We start from the raw sequence: 24,693 nt of genomic DNA on the forward strand, positions 1-24,693 counted from the left end.
CACTATCTTTACAATAGTATTTTCAAGTTAAATTAAAGTTTTACGATATCATTTTATTAAATTCTTAGGTAATAGTACAGAATAGTTAAACACCTTCCTTCTAAATAACAACGTTATTATTTTAGCAGGGTTCAATAAGTGCATACCAAAAATCAAACAATAAAATAAAATAAAATAATACGGTGAATTAATTTGCCCTGTCGCCGCTTTCGCTTTAGCTACCCAGACAAGACTAGGGGATAACATTTGGCAAACATTTTTTAGGAGCTAACCGATTCAATATAACCAATAAAGTAAATAATTAATACTTCAAAATTAAACTTTCAGTAAATAAAGGTAAACAAAAATTAAACAAAGATTTGTTTTGTAGAATGAACAAACTATTTTTTAATTCATTAATATACAAAGGGAGCTAACTCGTGACGGTTTCAGAAAAATAAACTTAAAATAATTAAGTTAGAAATAATTAATTGAATGATTACACAAAAAATATCTTTATAAAAAAAAATAAAAACTCTAGATGTTTTTGTGTTCTCTTTAACTTACGAAGCGGCAACATCAAACTTTATGTCAACATCTTCCCACATGTTATCGGCCGCCATCTTGTAATTGTCTCCGTTGCTATGGTGACAACAGAGCTTCTTTGACGTTGATGATAACTTTAATGCAACTAACAATGGATTTATATAGATTAGTTCTTCCCGTAAATCAATATTAAAAACCGACTTGTTGAAGCTGGTCAAATCTCTGCGGGAAATTGTAAGACCATGCAGTTATCTCCCTTGGAACGACCTTCTTACTATAATCAAATAGTAAGATATCTTATTCTTTGTAGCCTCAACGGCTGATCTGTGGCGTTGCCAAATCAGGCTGTCTAAAGATATCGGCTTCCTGACTTAATGCCCCCCAAAAATGATATTATTGTTTTTTTTGTTTTTGTTTTCCGCTGTTTTTGTTTTTCTCTCCCTTTGCAAAACTAAATTATGTTTTTCAAATGTACATAAATCTAAGACAATGGCAGAATCATTAGAAAATGACCTCCAGACCATAGTGAAAGGGAGCCACATAAATGGTAACATTTAATGCTAGTAAGACCAAGTTGCTCTCCTTTAACAATTACAAGACACTTCTCCAACCGCCTATATCTATGACAAATAACACCCTACCTGAGAATTCTTCGTTCAAACTCCTCAGCCTAACATCTGAGGGCAATATAAACTGGAACAATGTTAGTGTTCAATTTATTATTGGGATCTATCAATTTTTAAGACCGGGGTTGCAGCCCCAGGAATCTCTAGAAGTCGGGACCATTAAAGGTAAATTTAACCTAATCTCTGATTTGCAAAAGACTTCCACCAAACCACATCCTCAAACATATAAAATAAAAAATGTAAATAACTTTGGAAAAACAACACTTGACAAAGAACTTGAGATCGCTGTATTGAAATGAAATAACATTTATTTACGTGTTTAAGAAACATTAATTCAAATCGTTTCAATGTTAAGGTTTTTTCTTGCAACGAGTGTTCATTGGGTAGGCTGAGCTAAATGTGTGTCTCATGAAAAAAGGCAAGAAGTTTAAAATTACTGATTTTTATGAAGAGGAAACCTTAGAGGAAGACCTCAAGTCTGTAGTGGAATGAGGACGAAAATGGATGGTAACATTTAATCCTACTGTTACACGAATGACCTGGTCTAAGCCGGATTGACATGCCAGTATATATGTATATAGGTGTATATACATATATGTATGTTCATGAATTAAAATGTGGCACGCGTCTGTGGATGAAATGTCAGAAATTGACAAGTTAAACGGGAATTGTTTCAATATTTCTCACAAATATAAACAAACCTTGTTATTGTTATGAAAAATGTAACAGAAAGGAATCTGGTTATGTGGATGTTTTGAAAAGATTGACAGGAAAAAGTGACAGAAGGAAAAAGATTGCAGTTGAAGATTTGATTGCCAACTGAGCGGACGCCACGATAATTCTCTCTGTCGCTCCCCTACTCTCTCTCTCTCTCTATCTACCATAAGCAAGAACAACAGGAGACATAAAAAACGGACTGTTGCTTACACACATGGTTGTTGTGTTTTGAAGTCTTAAAAAGGGTTTATAATACAACACTACCAGAACTAAGCATCTTTCCTTTAATAATTACAAGAAACCTTCTCAACCACCAATAACTATGGCTAAGGGTACATTACCTGAAAGTATTTCCTTCAAACTCCTCGGCTTAACGTTCACCGAGAAAATGAGTAGGAACAGATACACCGAGAGCATTGTCGCCGCTGCTGCAAAGAAGGTGGGCCGTATTTATTTGCTTCCCCACTGAGCAAATTAGGGATGAGGCCGTTTTTAATGTGAGGTAAAAACCAGCTCCCCTAAAAGTAGGCAAAAAGGGGGCACTCTGGTTACCAAAAATAATAATTGTCCCAGTATAGAGGGTTTCCCCTCCATTGACTGGTACAAATTATCTTAAGTGCAGTATCTGTCGGAACAGATACTACACTTTGATCTTGGCCCGAAGGCCAAATACTCGGCAAAAAGGGAGGGGGGCGGCAAAGAGGAAGGGGGTGGTGAAGAGGGAGGGGGGGGCTCTCTCTATCAATATGGAAAATTACTTACGCTTGAAAGTATCCTGTACCTCTACAAGGCCACCATTCGTCCATGTGTGGAGTATTGTTGTCACATTTGGGCTGGGGCATCTGCTGCTAGTCTCTCACTCCTGGAGAGGGTTCAGGAGAGAGTCGCTAACCTAATAGGTCCCAAACTGTCAGCTACACTTCAGCCTCTCTCTCTCACCGATGAAATGTTGCATCCCTCTGCCTGTTTTACAAGTATTTTAATGGTAGGTGCTCCTACAAACAACAAGCCTTTGTACTCCCTCGATATAAATGCCCCCAATAAACCCTGACAAGCAGCAAAATTCCACCCCTACACAGTAGAGATTACCAGATGCCAGAAAGTCTTCTACTCTAATAGTTTCTTTCCCAGAACTACTGGACTTCCGGGTTCCTTCTTCCCTCACTGTACTGACATACAGAAGTTCAAGTGTAATGTAAATAGACATCTTGTTGCTAAACTCCCGTCATAATATACCTGCAATTATGTCCCAGATAGTAGTCCACTACATCAAAGTGGCACTACGTCTTGTTTTGAGTGAAAATACAATAAAAAAAATAAAAAATTAAAAAAAGAGGGACACACGAGGTTATTTTTGTTGAGGGGAAAAGAAAGTCATTAAACCATGTAAATGTCATGCATGTGTGTGTTTATCACATAAGAAAACAGTAGTTCGAAATAGCATTCTTGAAAATAAGAAATAATTCTCATTTGCTGTGGTAATTTTCCATGATGAGAATCAAGGTTCTTTTGCTTGACACGCAAATTCAAGATAGAGAATTTTAATGCCTTCCAAGGCCGAGTTACTTTAGCTCCAGTCTTGGAGGAAACAAGAGAAGAAACTGGAATAAAATTAAACTGAACTGTTTGGATTTTCATGGGCGAAACCTTATATACGGGTGTTCTGGAACATTCCAGTCTGTCTGTTGTATCACTGCACGTGGAGCGCAACATAGATTTTTTATCGCATGTGTGCAGCTGGGCAAATTACGACATTGTAATCATGCACATTCTGATATTCGTGGATGTTGAAACAGTGATTGCTATGAAAATATCTCTGCAGAAGATTTGTTCTCGTCATATGTAGCGGTCGCTACAAGGATATTGTGAAACCTGCTGCAAAGAAAGTGGGTTCCCTCTATCAATCTACAAGACTACTCAAACCTGAGAGTATCCTGTACCTTTACGAGGCAACCATGTAAACGAGTTGAAGCATAAAACCTTCTTTTTTTTTTCAAAATTACTGGATTTGGCATTAAACAACCCCCCCCCCAAAAAAAAACAACCAAACTAAATACCATGCATAAATATTTGGAAATATTAAAAACTTGAAGCATAAAATCTTTTTTTTCTAAAATTACTGGATTTGGTATTAAGTAATCAAATAATCAACCAATCAAGGACTGATCGTAGCCTTTAGGTTAAGGTCATTAAAATCTTGAGTTCTTCTTGCTTATAAGGTCATCCTCCCAGGCTTTGCTTCCATTTCTTAAGAAAGAAGGCTATGTTCAATGACTGTAACCTGAGGCACCATCACTGACAAATGCTAAATATGGCTATTTTTATAAGCAAAATTTTTTTCAACGTGATTCGCATTCCCAAGTGGACTATTGCCATTTGTTACACAATCATCGGGAACTGTGGTCAGAAATAGATCTAGAAGTAAGGGATGTTTGTCCTTTTGATCTGGGAGATGGGTCGGAAATGTAACTGTTTGTGATAGGAAATAAGATATAGAGAAGCTATGTGTTATGCTACCAGCTGCATCTATGTAAGTAGAGAAACAAAGCCAGCAAATGTGGTGGGCATTAAAGTCAGCAAATACATTTACTTGCACACTAGTATCTAGGGAGAGTGCTGCATCTATGTTGCCAGAGACTTGGTTGATTAGGGTAGAGTTCTGCGTCAAGGGAGAACAGTAGAGAAAATAAAAGAAGTTAACAATATGTTGCAGGTTTAGTCTGAAGCACATGAAGGCCTGGTCATCTGATTCTAATTTGGATTCTCTAGTAAAGGGGAGGGTATTTTAAATATAGACTCCAAGTTCGTACATGTGTCAGTCTGAGTCCCTACAGCAAAGTGGGAGATAACCAAGCATGTTAAAGTAGTTAGAAGGGATAGAGGAGTTTGCTAGGAGAAATGATTCAACATTATCTAAGTTAGTTTTAAGCCAGCAGATATTCGTGAATGCAAGCCTCAAGGGAGGAGGCAAATTGATTTTGTTTGAGCTTTTGCCTGGTTTGACCATATATTTTGTTTGAACTGCTATTTTATGTAATAATTTCAGTTTTAGGGTGAGAGGTGCTGGACTAGGTGAGTGAGAAATTTCGTGAAAATAGTGAATAATTCCACCCCATCTTTCCAAGCTTATAACTCCTCGAAAAATGTAATTCAAACCCTAATTTTTTTTTTCAATTAAAGGAGCAAGGACCAAGGTTTCATTAAAAAAAAAAAAAAAAAAAAAAAAAAACGTGTTTTTTTTTTTAAAAAAGGTTTTAAACTTCGGACTTTACAGGTAAATTTCTAAAAAAACAGTTCTTTTTTTTTGTTTTAAATTTGAATATATTATTTATTGACCTTTTCTCTTCAATTTGTGATATATAAGACTTTGGTACATAAATTAATTATTTACTTTTTAATAGACATTTCAAAATGGGAGGCGTGAATTATTCGACTCCCTGTCTTTCCAAGCTTATAACTCCTCGAAAAATGTAATTCAAGCCCTAATTTCTTTTCCAATTAAAGGAGCAAGGACCACGGTTCCATTAAAAAAAAACAAAAAAACAAATAACGTGATTTAAAAAAAAAGGTTTTAAACTTCAAACTTTACAGGTAAAATTCTAAAAAACACTACGTTTTTTTTTTTTTTTTTTAAAATTTGAATATATTATTTATTGACCTTTTCTCTTCAATTTGTGAGTAAATTAATTATTTACTTTTCGGTCAGTAAATTAATTATTTACTTTTTAATAGAAACTTCAAAATGGGGGGGGGGGCGTGAATTTTAAAAAAACGTTTGTCTAAAATATTATATTCTGTTTATTGGAAAGAACATAAAATTTCACATTGACCCTGAAAATATCGTAAAAATAGAATCAATAGAAAAATTTTGATAGATTTTTAAAGTTTAAAAATTGAAAAATATTGAGTTCGGAAAATTCATTACTGTTTTAAAAAAAAAAAATATTTCTATTACTTTTAAAACAACTTTAATAGTTTATTTTGGAAGTATAATCCATAAAGAAAATAAATAACCCACTTTTAACAGAGAAATTACGAGATTTTTATATTTTATTCGCAGTTTCGTGTTAGGGGTGTCAAAAATTCCTACAAAAATTCTGATACACCTAGTGCTGAACAAAGTAGACGTGTAGAATACCAAACATGTGACACAAGTAGACCATCAGGCAACTCTTTATCCACAAGATTGTGGCCTCGAGAAAGCCCACTGGAGATGGATGAAGGGTCCCTTCCCATGCACGACATGGCACTACAACCATCCCGATATTATGCAACTTATGATGGAGCAGCTGTTCTAAGCACTATCTACAGCAGACAGACAAACCGTCATACTGGTACCTTCAACCTGTTGGACAAAAGCAACCCAGTTCAATAGCATTGGCATGTGGCACTCAAGCACCCCAAAAATGCCCAGTTTTAGGCGATGGGAATGAGGTGAAAGTGAGGAACGCTGTGTTCATTGCCCTAGTCAGGAAACAAGATCAAACACTGAGTGTTTCTGTCGAGATCCTGTGAGTGAGCTGGAAGATACTCCTTAAACAGTTTAGGTTTGCAAACCAGTAATTTGTTTGAGTCACCAATTCTAGGAAGGCTGTCATGATATCAACAAAGCGTTTGGCCCAAGAACCACTACTGAAAGCACAGCACTGTGGTGGTTTAAGAAATTTTGTGGCAGCGACGAGAGTCTTGAAAATGATGAGCATAGTGGTTGGCCATCAGATGTTGACAACAATCAATTAAAAACCTTAATCAAAGCCAATTCACACACAACTGTTTAAGAACTTGCTTCTGAATTTGATGTAACGTATATGGCAATTTCTAACCATTTGAGAGAGATTGGAAGACAAAAACTTGATAAATGGATGCCTCATGAATTGAACGATAACCAAAAGAAACGCTGTTAGAAGTGTCATCTTCCCTTCTTTTATGCAACAAGAATGACCCGTTTCTTAACTGGGTTGTGACTTGCGATGAAAAGTGGGTTCTTTATGACAGCCGGCAATGTTCAGTTCATAGGTTAGACACTGACGAAGCTCCACGACACTTCCCAAAGCCAGAGTTGCACCAAAAGAAGGTCTTGTTGAATGTTTGGTGGTCTGCGACCGGTCTCATCCATTACAGTTTTTTAAATGCAGACAAAACCATTACGGCGACCCCACATATAAGACCTTGGTCAATGTAGGGGCAACCCTTCATACCAATTGTCACTATCCAGCTCCTCTACTCCCCGGGGAGTTGGTCCCCATTTCCCCTTCACTCCTCACTTTAAAAATCGGCCTTGTGCCTAATTTGCTCAGTGGGGGAGCAAATAAATACCTCAAAGTGCAGTATCTTTTTTGTATTTTCTGGTATAAATAAAAAATGTTTTAAAATTGACTTTAAGTAGGAACTCCTCTCCTTACAAATACACACACACATAAATACAAATTTAAAAGGCTAACTAGGATAAAAGATGCTGGCTGAGAGAGAAATCCTTTAAAATTTCCAACAGAGACAAGATGGCCCAACCAACCTCACCATCCCCCTTTTCTTTTTGAGTTGGCCTTGTGCCTAAATTTTTTGTTCATTTTCCCAATTTTATATTTTTTCCCCCCTGTGAATAAAAAATTTAATATCTCAAAATGTAGTATCTGACCTGATGCTACACTTTAGTTTATTTGTCCTTGGTCAATGGCGGAGAAACTCTCTATACTGAGACAATTATTATTTTTGGCTACTGCCAGAGTGCCTTATTTTGCCTTCTTTTGAGGAACTGTTTTTTTCCCCCCACATTAAAAACGACCTTGTGTCACATTTTGCTTTCGTGGAGAAGCAAAGAAATACCAATAGAAAAAAGGGTATTTAATATGAATATAAATACACAAAAAAAAACAAATTTATAGGAGTTTAGATAAAACCATTCTGAAAAACCGACTGGCAAGCATGTTAGCCTTCTCGGTTGCTGAGCAAACAACCTCATGATTGTTGGATAGTGGGGGAATTGTTGATTGCCTATTATTTACTACACTGTTGTATATTTTCCAGAAGTCACGGATTCCTAATTTCTGTGCTTTGATGTATTTTTTTGGTGGTTTCAGTAAATTCTCTCTTAGCTGTCGCTATTTCTTTCTTACCGTTACTTCTGGCTTCTATATACTTCTGTCTGTTTGAACTGGACATATGTCGGTTAAATCTGCAGTATGCAGGCTGCCTTTGCGCTATGACAGCTGCACAAGTAGAAGTAAACCATTGAGGAGAGTGGGGCTTGCTATAAAATTTCTGTGCGCGAACATTTGCTTCAATTGCTGTTTTGAACCATTCAGTTGTCTCATTTGCGCACTGTTCAGTAGGAAGCGAAAAGATATTTCGCCATGGGGCGTCTCTGATGAGATCCCTGATGGCTTCCCAGTCAGCCTTTTTATAATATCTCGTTGTTTTGAGCAATGGCTCTTCTATTTTTACTCTAGAGTTTAGCCCCTTACATCAAAGTGGCAATGTGCCTTGTTTGGGATGAAAATGTAATAAAAAAAAAAAAATCATTTTAAATTAACTAGCCTGGATGTCCGGCGTTGCCCGGGTGTTTGGAGGTTTAGAAAAAAAAAAAAAGTGGTAGTAGACAGGCAAGCTCGAACCCTTACCGCAAAGGAGGAAAAGAATGAAAAAAAACATGACGTCTTTGCCACTGCATCCATCGCCAAACCGGAAGTGACGTAGGTTTAAATTAAGGCTAGACAATCGAAAAGAGGGGATGACTTTCAAAAATATTATCGAAAAAAGCGACCACTCCTTGTAGAAAAGTGCCCAGTTGAGGGTGAAGGAATTAATACAATTTTTCGATATTTGTCGTCCGAAGGGTCAAGTTTCAAAACGATGCTGATCTCATGAAAATTTGTTGCCTCTGTTGAAAGTTTTAGGCAGACATGATGGCAGCAAACTCATTCTCGAGTATTGCCATTACTTAATACATCTCTGGCTCAAATGCGGCAGACATGAGCGCCACTAGCAGCACATGCCAGATGGCCACTTATGTGAACCCTCAACAGTCATGCACATCTGCTGATGACCAGGTCCAGACTGTGGTGCCCTGAACACCTGTCGGGCCAGACCCTGGAAGTTCCAGAGCCTTTATTGCCATTGATGTCCATATCTGCATCAGTCCTCATTGTGTGTCCATTTGCCATTTTAGGCTACAGCCAGTCTTTTTATTATCAAGATACACACTGATGGTAAAATGTGTATTCCATTACATATCAAGTAAAGCCTGTGCTTGAAGCTTTTTATAGTGAGGAAAGACTTTGCACAGAGACAATCCCACTCTCTAAACAACTGCCAAATTGAACCAAAAAGAAGAGCAAGTCAACATCATTGGATGCAGCAGTCGCCGCAGGTTTTCTATCAGGATTTTCCTTCTCCTAGAGAGGTTGCCTTCACCACGGCTTATGGAGCCCTCTCCATCCACCTTACCATTTGATCCATGACTGGGATTTAGGTTGCTGGGCACCAGAGCACACGCTGGTGGGCATATATGCCGCAGCTTATAGGGCCTAAGCCCCTCTGGAGGTTTATGTCAGGGTTACCTCACCCTTAGCCTTTGGTTAAAGAACCTTGGCCCACAAGGCAGTGGAGGTCCAGTTATATGGCGCAGGACATTCGCCATTCATCAGAGTCCCATCTGCATGGCAGTGGTCATGACGTGCACGTGGGGTTGATTTGTCTGGGAGAAGCACAGTATGATGTGTGTTTTTAACACACGTCCACACCAGACCAGGCAGACATACAAAAATACGTATATACATACATAAATTTCAAACAGACAGGTGAGATTTATATTATAGACTAGCCTAGATGCCCTGCATTGCCCGGCGTTGCCTAGGTGTTTGGAGGTATGTGTTTAGCAAAAAAAGAAAAAAAGTGGTAGTATACAGGCTGAAACCCGTGGCGTGAAGCCGGAAGAAAAAGTGAAAAAAAAACTGACGTCTTACTGCTGCTCGATGATGCGACCGGAAGTTTGGAATTCTCTAACACATTGAAATTAAGTGAAATCATTCCAAACAATATAATGACTTGACAAAATGGCGACGCAAAAAAAACGACCCTCCCTCTAAAAAAGTGGCCAGTTGAGGGTAAAGGAATTAATGTTTTTAGCACTGTAGGAGACTAGGATATATAAATCCTAATCCCGTTACAAAAGAATAATGAAACGAATGGAATTGAAGGAAACAAAGACTCAATTGATGGATAAGATAAATGTTGTTTATTTACTGTTGAAAGAATGTTTAGATATAACATGTGTTCATGTCCGCGCGGGTGTAACCATCATTTGTAGAGGACTGGTATTGTAGAAGGAAAAAGGAAATGTGTGTTCATCTCAAGTTCGGGTCACTATCGTTTGTTCACGCGTGGGAAGAGAAGTGAGTGATGTAGTGGAAATTGGAATGATAGTCCGGCGTGTAGACAAAGAAGAGGATAGAGAGTTGACATCAGTTAAACTGCGCGCCATGTTAGAAGTCAGCTACGCGGTGGTGTTCTCAGGGACCAGTAGAAGATAGAGAGAGAAAGAGTGAGAATGTGTACATATGGTCTGTTAGCTTTTTGTCCCACATAGTAGCAAATGACGTGAGGTATGCGGTCGGTCCGTAGACCGACCAGCTCGAAAGCTGGGCCTAAAAAGGAGAAGCCGCTTGTTGCTCTTTCTTTTATACTCGTTTCCGGAGTGTCTTTTGCGCATGTGTGAATTTCCTTTGAAAGCGGAAGTGACGTCGTCCATGTGTGCGTGTGTGAGTACATGTGTGTACGTTAGCGTGTGTGTATATATACACGTGAATGGGAGTCTATGTACGCGAACGTGAATATATGTACGTGTGTGGACGTGAGTGCGTATGTTTGTGTGTGCGTATGTATATGACAAGTAATATAGCTTGAAATGTGAACATATTTTTGTGTGAGACTAGAAAAGGCTCGCGCAGCACATTTTTCGATATTTTTCATCCGAAGAGTCGAGCTTCAGAACGATACCGATCTTGTTAAAATCCGTCACCTCTGTCGAAAGTTTTAGGCAGACATAGAAACATATATGCATACATACATACATTTAAACAGGCAGGTGAAGACTTTAAAATTAAACTGGGATTACGTAAGTATTAATCAGAAGGAACTTTTCCTTCATATACACCGGCATGAGTTGGCAAGACTTCTGCTAAACAGAAAGCGGAATTCAAGAAGAAACTGATTTATTTTAAATAACCTCTTACTATTTATAGCTGCTACACTTCCCTTGTCTGTCTGTATGTATGTTTGTCTGTGTTTCCCTCTCTCTCTCTTTCTCTCTCTCTCTCTCTCTCTCTCTCTCTCTCTTTATCTACTCTTTTTCTTTTGATTTTCATTTTCTTTCTCTGGTCTAATCTGCACAAGCCATAGAAAAAAATTGCCTTTCAACCAAAAAAACACAGAGAAAAAAAAAACGTTTTCTTTCACTTGAGTCAGCCTCATTTTAGCCGATACCACACTTTTTCATCATTTTAGCCGATACCACACTTTTTCATCATTTTAGCCGATACCACACTTTTTCATCATTTTAGCCGATACCACACTTTTTCATCATTTTCTGGCATTCATCCTGTAAATTTTTCACGAGCACAAGCACAAGCACATATGCAGACAATCCGCAGCGCACATACAACAAGAGACTTTCACTGACTATTGAACATAAAACGCACGTACACACTGAAAGATTATCTATAGTCTTTTTTAACCCCGGAATTCATCCTTAGTTCAGTCACATAAATTTTTGCAAGTTGAGAACTGTTGTGGACTGGTGGTATAGAAGGAAATGCGTGTTCATCTCACGTTCGGGTGTCACCAGTTTGTTGCGGGACTGGTGGATATATTATATATATATATCCCCCAGTCGTACAAAATAGGAAAAATGAATTGTCTTGAGGAAGAAATGAACAACATGTTAAATTGAATTAAACAAACAGGAATTTATTTCGTGAAGAAACAAATGAAAGAAAAGGGTACAGCACGTGCTTAGTTTGGCGTGCATCTCTCGTTGTTAACTGGTGAGAAGGAAAGTCTATTGTTGTAGAGAGAGAGAGAGAGAGAGAGAGAGAGAGAGAGAGAAAGTCAATCCAGGCCATGGGGATAGAAAGCGTGTAAGGTGTACGTACTGTCTGTTGACTCTTGCTCTCACACATAGTAGTAGGGGACGTGACGCGCGCGGGCGCGCGGGCCCCGAAATGGAGTGAATGGTCCGTTGACCGCTCAGCTCGGGAACTAAGTCGAAAAGGGAAGGAAACAGCTTATGTCTCTTGCTTTTATAGTCGTTTCCGGTGGTCTTTTGTGCATGTGTGGATTTCCTTCAAAGGGGAAGTGATGTTGCCCATGTGTGCGTACGTGTGCGTGTATGTGTGCGTACATGTGTGTACGTTAGCATGTGTGTGTATGCACGTGAATGTGAGTGCATGTACGCAAACGGGAATATATCTACATGTGTGTACGTGCGCACGTATGCTTGTGTGCGCGTATGTGCATGACAAGAAAAATGGCTTGAGATGTGAACGCGTGTTTTTGTGCGAGACTAGAAAAGGACTCGTACAGAAAAAACGACGTCGAAGTTGTATTTGGGTTTCTCCCGTGACAAAACGTTGGCTTGTTCTTTTCCATCACCTCTTTGCCAATCAATCATCTATAATATAAATCTCACCTATCTGTTTAAATGTATGTATGTATTAGTGATGTGACAATTCCAATATTTTTCCCGATTCCGATACAATTACCGATTCCATACTAAATTTCTAATTCCGATACAATTACTGATTCCGATTCCGATTCTTTATAAATCTCTAAATATTTAAATATAAAAGTGTTCTGTTGTGCTGAGTACTGTAAAAACACATCTTAAATGTGCAAATATTTTCTCAAACATAAAAACATGTGAGGGGGGGATCTAGAGATTTTAGTCTTACTGGAAGTTTAAATCAATAAATATTTTTTATTTTATTATTACTACAAGCAGTGGAAGATGTTTATTAAACCAAAATCAAATAAAAAAAAAAAGATAATTAAAGGAATCAGTTTTGGCATCAGAAAATAGGCACAAATTTTTCTGATTCTGATACCGATTCCGATACCTCAAAAAATTTTGATTTTTCTGATTCCCGATTCCGATTCTCATTAATCGTCCCAACACTAGTATGTATGTATGTATGCATGTATGTATCAAAACGCGGATTCCATGAACAGAGCTTCTTTCTTAGAACTGCACGCCTGTGGAACTCTGTTCCGTCTGCCTGCTTCCCTCCGGACTACAGCTTGGATGTCTTCAAGTCCAATGTTAACAAATTCCTAATGAGCCGCCCCCTTAATTAAGCACTTCATCAAATCTCCACACTAACGTAATGTACTTGCAATAACCCTTATCCCATGTTTCTTTTTTTTTTACTAAGGAAAAGAGGGTTGGCTCTGCATTACAAGAATTCGAACCATGGGTTTGAGGGTGGGTCCATAAATCATAAAGAAGGTTCACTAAGATAATTTTATATGACTCAATTTTTCGGGATATCTATACTTATTGTTAATATTAGTGAAAAACTGTTTTACGAAACAGAGGATTGACACCCATGCATATTTTTTTTTTTTTTTTTTTTTAAGACACAATGCAGGGGGGAGGGGGCAACGCCAAGGAAAAAAGAGGTTTTTTTCCTTAGTATAAAAAAATTATGTTTTCAACACTCGAAGAAGGTCGCAGGTTTCAGCGACCGAAACATTGTGCTAACAACACCCAAGATGAGAATAATAGTCCAATCAATCAACATAACACAAGCAAACACATCTCATCTCAAAAATTAGAAGGAGAACAGTGTTTATGTGCCTTTGTATTCATAGTAGTTGTGGGAAGAGTTTCTGATGTGGAAATGTAGATTAGATGGGTCGGTTTAATGAGAAAGAGTACAGTGGATATGTGTGTTGGAGATAGCCATGTTGGCTTGTATGTACTTGCGCTAGACCGGGACCCAAAGGGTCCGGGTCATGTCTGCTGCCAGCAAAAGCCGGGAAGAAAGAGAGAGGGAGTCTGTTGCTGGTTAAAATTTTTATATACTTGATCACGTGACTGAGAGCTGGCTTCTCATCGGACAAGCCAGTAAGAAAGTGGATCCAAAATCTCCAGCCGTGAGAATTCGCTCCCGCTACTGTGCTTGTTGCAATCTTCGTCTGCTACACTTCTTTGTCAATCAGCCATTGTATTTTTATTTCTGTCCTCTTCCCAATTGACAGCAACCTCACACGCACAAAATAATCTGGAACAAAATAGATGTCTTTTTATAATGCCACCTCGAACCATGATGACGGCTAAATTAGTATTTATTGTCTTATTTTTTATATCGGATGAGTTTTGGGTCCGAGTACCAATACTTCTCTACAGAGGGCACATGCTAACTGTGGGCGCTTATTGCTGTGTCTCTCCACACTGCTATTACACACACAAGTCCAAAGACACACACACACACACACACACACACACACACACACACACACACACACACACACACACACACACACACTGTCTCTCCCCCCCTCTGTCTCTCTCTCTGTCTCTCTCTCTCTCACTAACAAAACACGAGCAAGCTTCTTTAAGCGCACCTAAATGTACCAGCCAAAAGAAACACACACACACTATTAAAACAAAGGCATGCTAATACACACACACATAGCTGCCAAGAGGTCAAAACGCTCTGCACATGTGCAAATATACGTTTATATGTTTAACTGCCCTTATTTGTCAAGTTTTCAAATAATGCATATGTCATTAGCCCAGATGATAGCTAATACAGCTGGAGAGCTAAATGTTCTGGTTTCGATTCTAGCTGATGTCATCCATCTCTTTTTTAAAAACTTTTGAAATGACTACTATATATTGGGTATAATATAACAATCAATAGAAAAATTGGTGCCCTTTTTTGTTGGAGGAGGTCATGAGATTTTTTCCTCCTCCTCCTCCTCCTCCTCCTCCTCCTCCTTTTCTTCTCCCTCTCTTCTTCTTTTTAATATTATTATCATAGTCTATATAATATTCTGCTTGGTTATTCCTTATTTAGTCTGTACATTACACTTTGAAAAAAGGCCAAATACAGTTTTTGAAGGCCAAACTGCTTCAAAAAAGGCCACATTTGTAAAAATTTGGCTTTAAAAAGGCCAATCTAAAAAACCCTGGACAAGAATATGAGAGTGATCTCCCTTTGATGTAGCCTCGTTTTTTTTTTTTTTTTTTTAATATCATCATCATAATAATATATGATCATTTTTTAAACCGAAACAATGTGTTTACTTAATTTCGCCTTTCTTTTTGATATTGTTTTAACCTCCTCCCCATGAAAACTGAATGTGACACAGGGTCGATTTTTAATATGAATGAATTCAGAGGAATTCTGTATGGCTGTAAAAATTGCTATGATCAAACCGATTGGCTTTTCTTAGTGGGTGTATGGGAAAATGATATATCCTGCGGTGGGTGGCCGTAATAAAGGGATATTCAAGAAAGGTATTCCACCAGAGAAATAAATGGATAAAGAGGTTCTGAAGTAATAAAGAAATAGAGGAGTTTATTGAGAATATTTACAGAGACAGCATGTTACGTTTTTTAAGTGTTCCCGCCCAGGGAAGGCTCTCACAACCGGTGACCGGTGATAACGTTCTTTCGATAAAAAGTTCCGGCGGTGAATTGCTCATCTCGCCATAACAGAAAAATGAGGCGAGGAAGATCATACAGCCACTAATAAATCAATTCTCCTCTCAAAAAGAGGGCAATGTCTGGAAAAATGGCATCCTGAGGCCAAACAGAACCATAATCTACTTTGATATTAGCTCAAAAACAAAAAATCAGTTAAATATATCTACCTGTTGAAATCTAATATATAAAACTCACTATCTCAGTGTGTCGGTCCTCATTTTTTCAAAGTGCATCTCCTCCGAGACGCAAGGGCACAGAACATTGTGAGGCAGGTCAAATAATTGCATTTTTTGTCGACCGTTGTTTTTTATATATAAAAGCCAGTAAAAATAACTGCTAAGGGGTCCAATTTGAAAAAAATTAGAACTTGGTAGACATAAGTCGATCTCAAGTTCTCTTGTATGCTTGCACAAATATATCATTAATAAGTTGAAGCTGGTTCGTTTTTAACTATTTCTGATCCATGTGAGCATTAGCTCAGACAGTAATGTCTAAGGCTGGAGCGCTAAATGTTTTTGTTTCGATTCTAACTGTTGGCACCCAATTCATAATGTTTTTATACTTTTGAAATCACTACTATATATTGGGTACAATATAATAATAAATAGAAAATTTGCTCTATAATAATAAATACGAAATCTGCAAGAATTAAAATATCATATTTAAGCATATTGTAGTTAAATGGGCTAGTATTTTGGGAGAAAAACCTCACAGAAGTTCAAGGATAGAATTTGTCACCATATTTCCTCCTCACAGCTTTCTCTCTCAACTTCCAACACATGTCTGTCCCACTCACCTCTGCCAACAGACGTTTTATTAAAAAAAACAGACTGCATTTCTTTTGCATATGTGTGTGGTGGGCAGTGTGTTAAAAAGCCACAGCCGCCATCTTTAATCTCTGTCTCTCTCTCTCTCTCAGATCCCACCTGAAGGTAAGTTGTATAGCCACACAAGGCACACACACGTGGACGTTTGCTTCTTTGATTATTACATTCAATTCTACACATATTTTACAACAGGTCAACACCGGGAACCCTGCTAATCATTACTATTACGGCCATAAATTATTTTAAAGGGAATACAGTTGGAACAATTTACTTTGCTTTGTCTAGATATTTGTGACCTATTTGTGTTAAAGATGAAAATTTAAAAGAAATTTAAAGCCACTTAATCTCTATCTCTAACTCTACTATTACATAAAAGAAACATTTTCTATGTGTGAGTGAGTGAGTTCCCTATGGACTCCAAAACGACTGGGACAAGTTTTTTTTTTAAATTTCACACAAATATGCTTTATGTGCCTGGCAGTGTTCTTAGATAGTTTTTGTACAGAAATGTCTTCAATAAGTCTCGATAATCAGTAATCAAAATAATCCAATGAATAGGCGATTTGGGTCTATACAGCCTAACATCAGGATCAACAGTAGGTTCTTTGATATGAGAGGGACGTGTTCAAAAATGAATATTTCTGTTTTAGAGCACAATTGAACCATGATGCTTGACATTTGCATTTTGAACTTAAATTCAAGCCATTATCACCACACAAGTAGAAAGGCCCGATACATAAAACCAGCAGTAGGTTCTTTGATATGACAGAGGCGCATTCGAAATGAATGTTTCTGTTCTAAGCACAATTAAAGCATGATACTTGACATTTGCATTTTAAACTTTAATTCAAGCCATTATATATAAAAATAATTTTATAAAATCAACAGGAGGTTCTCTACAGTGCAATGTAGACTACAATGTATTAAGGACTAAATCACTGTGGGGAGGCATGTGAAGCTTTCTCCCGGTGCAACCCGGGGGGTTCCCAACTAGAGCAGGCAATTAATTGATTTGATTATAAAAAATGGGCGATTTGTGGGAGTGTGAAACATTTGTTGATCATCATTAAATCCCGGGCAAGATCAGGCCCGCCCCTGCTAGTTTGCTATAATAATGACTGCAAGTAAAATAATCCGCATTCTGCCATTGAAGGAAGTAAATGCATAACCAGATTATTTTACTGCCAGATTTTATTTACAACAAATTAAATTGTTTAAAAATTATTTTAAATATTAAATACCAGTAAGACCCATGGAAATTCCACAGAATGAGAAATATATTTAATATAATTAATCAACAAATATCTTTTGATAAAGCTGATATTTTTTTGGATTGCACAAAAAAAATAAACATAATCTGCAGCAAAGTTTATTAACATTTCTATGAAAATAGTGTCCATTGTATTTTAAATAAAGAATTTCCCCAAATGAGATACATTAATATGTACTAATAAAGACTCAGCAAATAATATTGTGCTACATAGTTCAATACAAATGATAAAATCACATTGTAAGAGACAATCTTTAATTTACTCTTTCAGTCCAATAGTCCAACACCTCATGAAAGACAATGTTCTAAGAACTAATGGGGGAGGGGGCATACAGAAAAATCTTTATGATAAACGTACCTGTCAAAGAACGTAGATGTTATATTAAAAAAATAATGTAAATTGATCCATTAGTTTTATTTTTAACTAAGAAAATCAAATTTTATGAATAAGAAAAAAGAGATTGCCTCACGTTGCCATCTTGAAAAAAAAAAATAAACAAGGGCAGATCAGTCCACAATAATTTAAACTAGCCTTGTAATGCTACCGATTTCAAATTAATCGCTTTAAATCGTTTAAAATTGATTGTTTTTATATAAAAATAAAATGACTCGATTAATTTTACTTGATTTGGGAAATATTACATTTCCGTTATGTGACGGATTCGTACATCTTAAAGATTTTTTCCGTAATTTTTCTATTTTATTTTATTTTTTAATTAGGGTGAATTATAGATAAGAACCACAGACATACTAGTTCTTTTCAAAAAGCTGAGGTATATATATATATATACTAGCAAAAGTACCCGTCGTTGACCGGGTTCAAAAACAGCCTTCAGAAAATGGACTCTGATTTATGAAAGTATGATAGGTTATGAAAAGGAAGGGTTGTAAATTTGGGTTGAATTTGGGGGTATCAAAACCAAAGCAAAATATGATGAAAGTAAAAATAAAATAGATAAACCCCATAATTTATTATACTATACCTGTTCACACTGAAACACTTATCTCAATATTCTGTCGATCTATATTAAAAAACTTTGTCAAACTTTGTGACATATTTCCATTCTATGGAGGTCAGGTGCGAACGAACACCCCATAATTTTATTATACCATATTTCTTCAAACTGAAATATAATTATCAAAGTATACTTATGCAGATATATATAAAAAGTCATTATTAAAGTTTGCGCCTATTTCCATTCTATGGAGGCCAAGCGCGAACGCAGACCCCACAATTTTATTATACCATCCCTATTTAAGTTAAAACATACTTATCAAAGTATTCTTACGTACCTCTATATCAAAAACACTTGTAAACGTTTTTTTTTTTTTTTAATTTTTACATTTTTTATTTCCATACTTTGTGGACTAGGCGCAATTTTAATGAACCACCGTTCTGCCAGATCAAACATACCCATTCCTGTGTCTCGATACATCTTCTATCATTATATGTAATCAGTTTTTTAAATAGTCAACCATATAGAAGCCTATTGTTGACCACACACACACACACACACACACACACACACACATTCAGCTTTATATATATATATATATATATATATATATATATATATATATATACACACACACACACACACACACATAAATGAAATGTCTATCTATAAATGCTAACTATCTTCAGGACAAGATCAAAGTGTAGTATCTGTTCTTCAGATGCTGCACTTCAATTTCTTGTTCTCTGTCAGTGGAGGAGAAATCCTTCACGACTGAGACAATTTTTATTTTTGTTCCTTTTCTCCACATTAAAAAACGACCCTGGTGTCTAACTCTGTCCCGTGGGGAGGCATTGTAAATAGGAACTATAGAAGGTAAGAGAGTGGTCTCCCTTGACGATTTCCGTGCTGCCCTCTGGCGAGTTATCTCCCTTTCGTAGCCAAAATGGCAGCGCCTAGCGAGGAGCTAGCTGCATTGATTCATAAAGGAAAACGTGCGACTGCCACTCATTTCAGATCTGCTGTGTGCGGAAATAAGTTACTCGATGAATTGTTACGTCTTATGTTCAATCCTAACAAAGCCATTGACGATTATGACAACCTGGAATGGTATAGAGCTCTAATAGCCGCCGGAAGATCGTTCGATGAATTCGATAACCTAGGTAAGTTTATAAGTAAACAAGTCGTCTCTCTCTCTCTCTCTCTCTCTCTCTCTCTCTCTTGTTTGTGGATTTACGACGAACTCTAGTTTAGAAAAAATGGTCTTCATAAGATTTCTATATAAACTAGAGCGTGATTCCTTTGTGTATAAGTAATACGAGATAAGTAAATGTATCGGTTTACCTGTGTGGAAATTCACATAACAACTTGTTTTATTTGTAGCAAACATAATACTCTGCTAGTGGTCTGTCGCTTTCTCTTTCTCACCTTTTGGATATTTCTTCTTTTATTTTTGTATTTATTCATCTTTTAAATTCAAAACTCATTCTTGTATTATATTTGATTAGCAGGCTACCCGGCGTTGCCCGGTACATGGCCAACAAAAATAGAAGAATATTAAAAACCCTGAAGTCTGTTTTTTATTATTTTATATATTAAACACCCTCCTCCTCTTTTCTGTCTCTGACAACTGGTTCAATATAATTGAAATAGGTACGGACTGTGCTGAAATAATGTTATTTAGAAACCCATTCGTAACCTAGGATGAGTTTGGAAAAACGGAAGATACTCTTTTTTTTTTTTTTTTTTTTTAAAGTGGAACAGGATTTTCTCCTATCTGAAAAATAAGGCAATTCGGAGTCTTAACTCATTGTTCTAAGGGCGCTAACTCTATTGTATTAAACTAGTTAAACGAATATGATAAAAAAGAATTGTGCATAGGTGATGAAATGTTTTTATTATTATTTTATATTAAATGAAGAATCATTTCGAGTTAAAATCTATTTTGCCATTGCGCTTGTAATTTGAAGAAAAATACGTTTGAAATGGCATGCTATAATAATCGAAATTTTAACAAAATGTTGTTGCATCGTTCATGGAGTCATGTTTGTTTATTTTTTTGTCGATCGGTCAAAACAAAAAAAGTGTTAAAGCCGTAAAACGTCTTCGTTTTCTTATTATTACACAATAATAAATTTTAACTCTGAAACGATTTTAATGGTATAATCTTAAAAAAATATATCCCTGGTGATCCCAAAGACAAGGGATATTGCAGTATTTTTTTTATTATTATAACCACGTCATTATCAAACGTTCCAACGATGTAAGGTTTCTAAGCGTAGGTATCTCGTGTAGTGTCTGACTTTTAATAGGACCAACACACGCCTTGCGCATACAACAATGGCCACTACTTACAACATAAGGAATTACATTGCTTATTATCGAGAAAACTACTTATTTGCGGAAAATTTAAATGCAATATTCGTTTTCAGCATACTCGAAAACCTATAAAAGTCGTAATTTTAAAGGAAAACGTTAAAGTGGAAATCAAGTAAAAAATTTACCTTTCAATATGCCCAGAATTGTAACCTGGTTATTTTTATAATCCTAACCTAAATTTTAGGTTTAGTCGAGCAAAAATCGATTTGGTTCAGTTCAAATTCCGTAGAAGCCTTTTTTTTTTCTTTACATCTCCGAACAATGCATACTGCTACTTAGAATTTAAGGGGCTACTATTTAGGATCGTGCCTAACAGGGAACCGAGAAGAGTTGAGCAACAAGACATCTATTCGTCTTAGATTTAAATTTTTGCATGTTAGTACAGTCAGGGAGGTAGGAAACGGGGAGGGAATTCCAAATTCTAGTAGTGGCTAATGATACACTATCTAAAAGCTCTTCTTTCAAACTCCTCGGTTTAACGTTCACAGGGAACATGAATTGGAACATTGACGGCATTAGCAAGGCTTCTACGGAGAAGGTTGGCTGTGTTTATTTGCTTCCCCACTGAGCAAATTAGGCATGAGGCTGTTTTATATTGTGGGGAAGGGAAAAGGGGACCAGCTCCTGAGAGGTGGGAAATGGGAGCTTGATAGTGAGAGCCTCTTGTTATATAGGGTTGCCCCTACATGGACCAGAAGCCCATTGCCAAAGTACAATGGTGTATCAGAATTTTTGTAGGAATTTTTGACACTCCTAACACGAAACTGCGAATAAAATATAAAAAAAACTCGTAATTTCTCTTTTAAAAGTGGGTTGTTTATTTTCTTTATGGATTACACTTCCAAAATAAACTATTAAAATTGTATAAAAAGTAATAGAAATATTATTTTTTTTATTAAAAAAACAACAGTAATGAAATTAATTGAATTTTACGAGTTCAGTATTTTTCAATTTTTAAACTTTAAAGATCTATCATAATTTTTCTATTGATTCTATTTTTATATTTTCAGAGTCAATGTGAAATTTTATGCTCTTTCCAATAAACCGAATATGATATTTTTAGGCAAACATTTTTTTTTTTTTTTTTAATTCACGCCGCCCCCTATTTTGAAATGTCTATTAAAAAGTAAATAATTAATTTACTCACCAAAGTTTTATATATCACAAATTGAAGATAAAAGATCAATAAATAATATATTCAAATTAAAAACAAAAGTGTATTTTTTTTTTTTTAGAAATTTACCTGTGAAGTCCGAAGTTTAAAGCCCTTTTTTTTTTCTTTAAAACCACGATTTTTTTTTTTTTTTTTTTTTTTTTTTAAATGAAACCTTGCTCCTTTAATTGAAAAAAAAAAATTAGGGTTTGAATTACATTTTTTGAGTAGTTATAAGCTTGGAAAGACAGGGGGGTCGAATTATTCAATATTTTTCACGCAGTTTCTGACACACCTATTGCAGCATCTGCTGGAACCGATAGGTCTTGATCTGTCGACCAAACTCCAACTTTCGTCCCATCAACAAAATGTTGTGTGTCTGTGCCTATTTTATAAATATTTTAATGAAAGGTGCTCTGATGTATCCAACTCCTTGTATCCCCCTCAACATAGATACTTCCCGAAAAGCAGCAAAATCCCACCCCTACACAGATTCCTAGATGCTGGAAAGCCTTTTACTCTGATAGTTTCTTCTCTTGAACTGCTAGACTTTGGAATTCTCTCCCAGGTTCCTGCTTTCCTGACTGTACTGATATGCAGAAGTTCAAGTGTAATGTGAACAGACATCTTGCTGCTGAACTCCCTACATAGTGTCCCTGCAAATTATGTCCCAAATTGTAGCCCCCTACATCCAAGTAGAACTGTCTTGTTTGATAAAACAGCAAAAAAATTTTTTTTAATTATTGAGACTTCAAAGATGCAAGAGTCATATTGCGCTCATTTTTTTTTTTCTTCTTGTTCTCATGTTTGACAATAAACAACAAAACAAAGAAAAACAAATAAATGCTATCAAACACAAGATAATTTACGCTTCTACCTAGTTAGATAAGTTTTTGGTGTTTTAAATTATTTTAAAGCGTTTATTCAGTTTGAAAAACAAGTAGTGTCGAGCATTGTGTGAGAACAAGAAAAAACAGCCGACATTTTTTTTTTTTTTTTTATTACATTTTCACCCCAAACAAGGCAAATTGCTACTTTGGTGTAGGGGGCTACTATCAGGGGCAAAAACTACTGGGGTACTATGTAGGGATTTGGGCAGCAAGATGTCAGTTCACGTTACACTTGAACTTCTGCACGTCAGTACTGTTGGAGAAGCAGGGACCTGGAATGGAATTCCAGAGTCTAGCGGTTCTGGAGAAGAAACTATTGGAGTAAAAAGATCTTTTACATCTAGGGATCTCTACCGTGTGGGGATGGGATTTAGCAGCCTGTCGGATTTGTCGAGGGTGCTCATGTCGTGGGGGCACAAGTGATTGCAGTTCGTCAGAGCATTCACCACTAAAATACTTGTAGAAAAGGCAGAGGGATGCAACATTTCGTCGATGGGACAGAGGCTGAAGCTTAGATGCCAGTTCAGGGCCTATCAGGTTTGCGACTCTCTTTTGAACCTTATCAAGGAGCGAGAGACTAGTAGCAGATGCACCAGCCCAGATGTGACAGCAATACTCCATACATGGGCGAATGGTTGCCTTATAGAGGTACAGGATACTTTCGGGTGTTAGTAGTTTTCTAGCACGGTAGAGAGAGCCCACCTTTCTTGCAGCGGCCCTGGCAATGCCTTCAATGTAATTGTTCCAACTCGTGTTTCCTATGAACGTTAGGCCAAGGAGTTTAAAAGATGTACTCTCAGATAAAGAGTCATTGGCCATTGCTATAGGTGGTAGAGAGGGTTTCTTGTAATTATTGAATAAAACTAGTTTAGTCTTGGCAGCATTGAATGCGACCAACCACTTTTGTCCCCATTCCATCACAGATTGGAGGTCTTCCTCTAGTGTTTCTGCCATTTCTTTAGAAATGTGTTCATTCGTCTTCCTGTCGTGCCTGCCATAGAGTGTAGTGTCATCAGCATATATACCCATCTCAGAGGCAATTTTGTCGGGGAGGTCATTTATGAATATCAGGAACAATAGAGGTCCAAGGATAGAACCCTGGGGAACCCCCGCATTTATATCATATTGTTTAGATGTACGACCGTCGAGGACAACCTGGATTTTTCTCTTATCTAAGAAGGATTCAATTATGTTAAGTATTCTACCAGTGATACCATATGATCTAATTTTTCTGAGGAGACCCTCATGCCATACCCTGTCAAAAGCCTTAGATAGGGTCACATCTTTGGAGTCTGGATAATTGCTCAAAAATAGAAAATTAACCAAAATATTACTGTGACATTTATTTGGTGGGTTTCTACCAATATTTTGTTTGTAAAACATGCATGAAAATCCTATCTAAAAAAAAAAAAAGCGCTGTCTATATGCTATATATAAGTACCAATATTTATTTTATTGACTTGTAAATTCACCCTTGTCCGTTCATCCGTCCGCACTTTTCTCAATAACTACACTTTGGAATTTTTTAAAGTTTTGCATGATATGAGTAAAACAAGTAACAGAACGGATTTTCTGGTAAAACTCCGGTTAGCCTCCTGGGGGTGCCTTTCTGGTTAAAATGGCTAAAATTGACACTTTTGTG

At 36.8% G+C, this 24,693-nt stretch overlaps 2 protein-coding genes across 4 annotated transcripts in view; one reads left to right on the plus strand and one right to left on the minus strand.

Annotated features, from left to right (window-relative positions):
* LOC145263786 (BBSome complex member BBS5-like) overlaps positions 1 to 743 on the minus strand; it is a 42,237-nt gene extending 41,494 nt beyond the window's left edge. Inside the window, exon 1 of one of the 2 annotated variants that reach the window (XM_080120841.1) lies at positions 547 to 743. In XM_080120841.1, the coding sequence (XP_079976967.1) occupies positions 547 to 602 (56 nt within the window). In that variant the 5' untranslated portion in view covers positions 603 to 743. The remainder of the gene's footprint in view (positions 1 to 546) is intronic. The other variant, XM_080120842.1, reaches the window with a different exon arrangement.
* An 18,808-nt stretch (positions 744 to 19,551) lies between these two features.
* Positions 19,552 to 24,693, plus strand: part of LOC145263788 (E3 ubiquitin-protein ligase UBR3-like) — a 181,947-nt gene continuing 176,805 nt past the window's right edge. For both annotated transcript variants that reach the window (XM_080120843.1, XM_080120844.1), the window contains exon 1: positions 19,552 to 19,792. In XM_080120843.1, the coding sequence (XP_079976969.1) occupies positions 19,576 to 19,792 (217 nt within the window). In that variant the 5' untranslated portion in view covers positions 19,552 to 19,575. The remainder of the gene's footprint in view (positions 19,793 to 24,693) is intronic.

Source organism: Euprymna scolopes, chromosome 39 (assembly GCF_053919585.1).
Source record: "Euprymna scolopes isolate OS-2025 chromosome 39, ASM5391958v1, whole genome shotgun sequence".
Taxonomy (NCBI): domain Eukaryota; kingdom Metazoa; phylum Mollusca; class Cephalopoda; order Sepiida; family Sepiolidae; genus Euprymna; species Euprymna scolopes.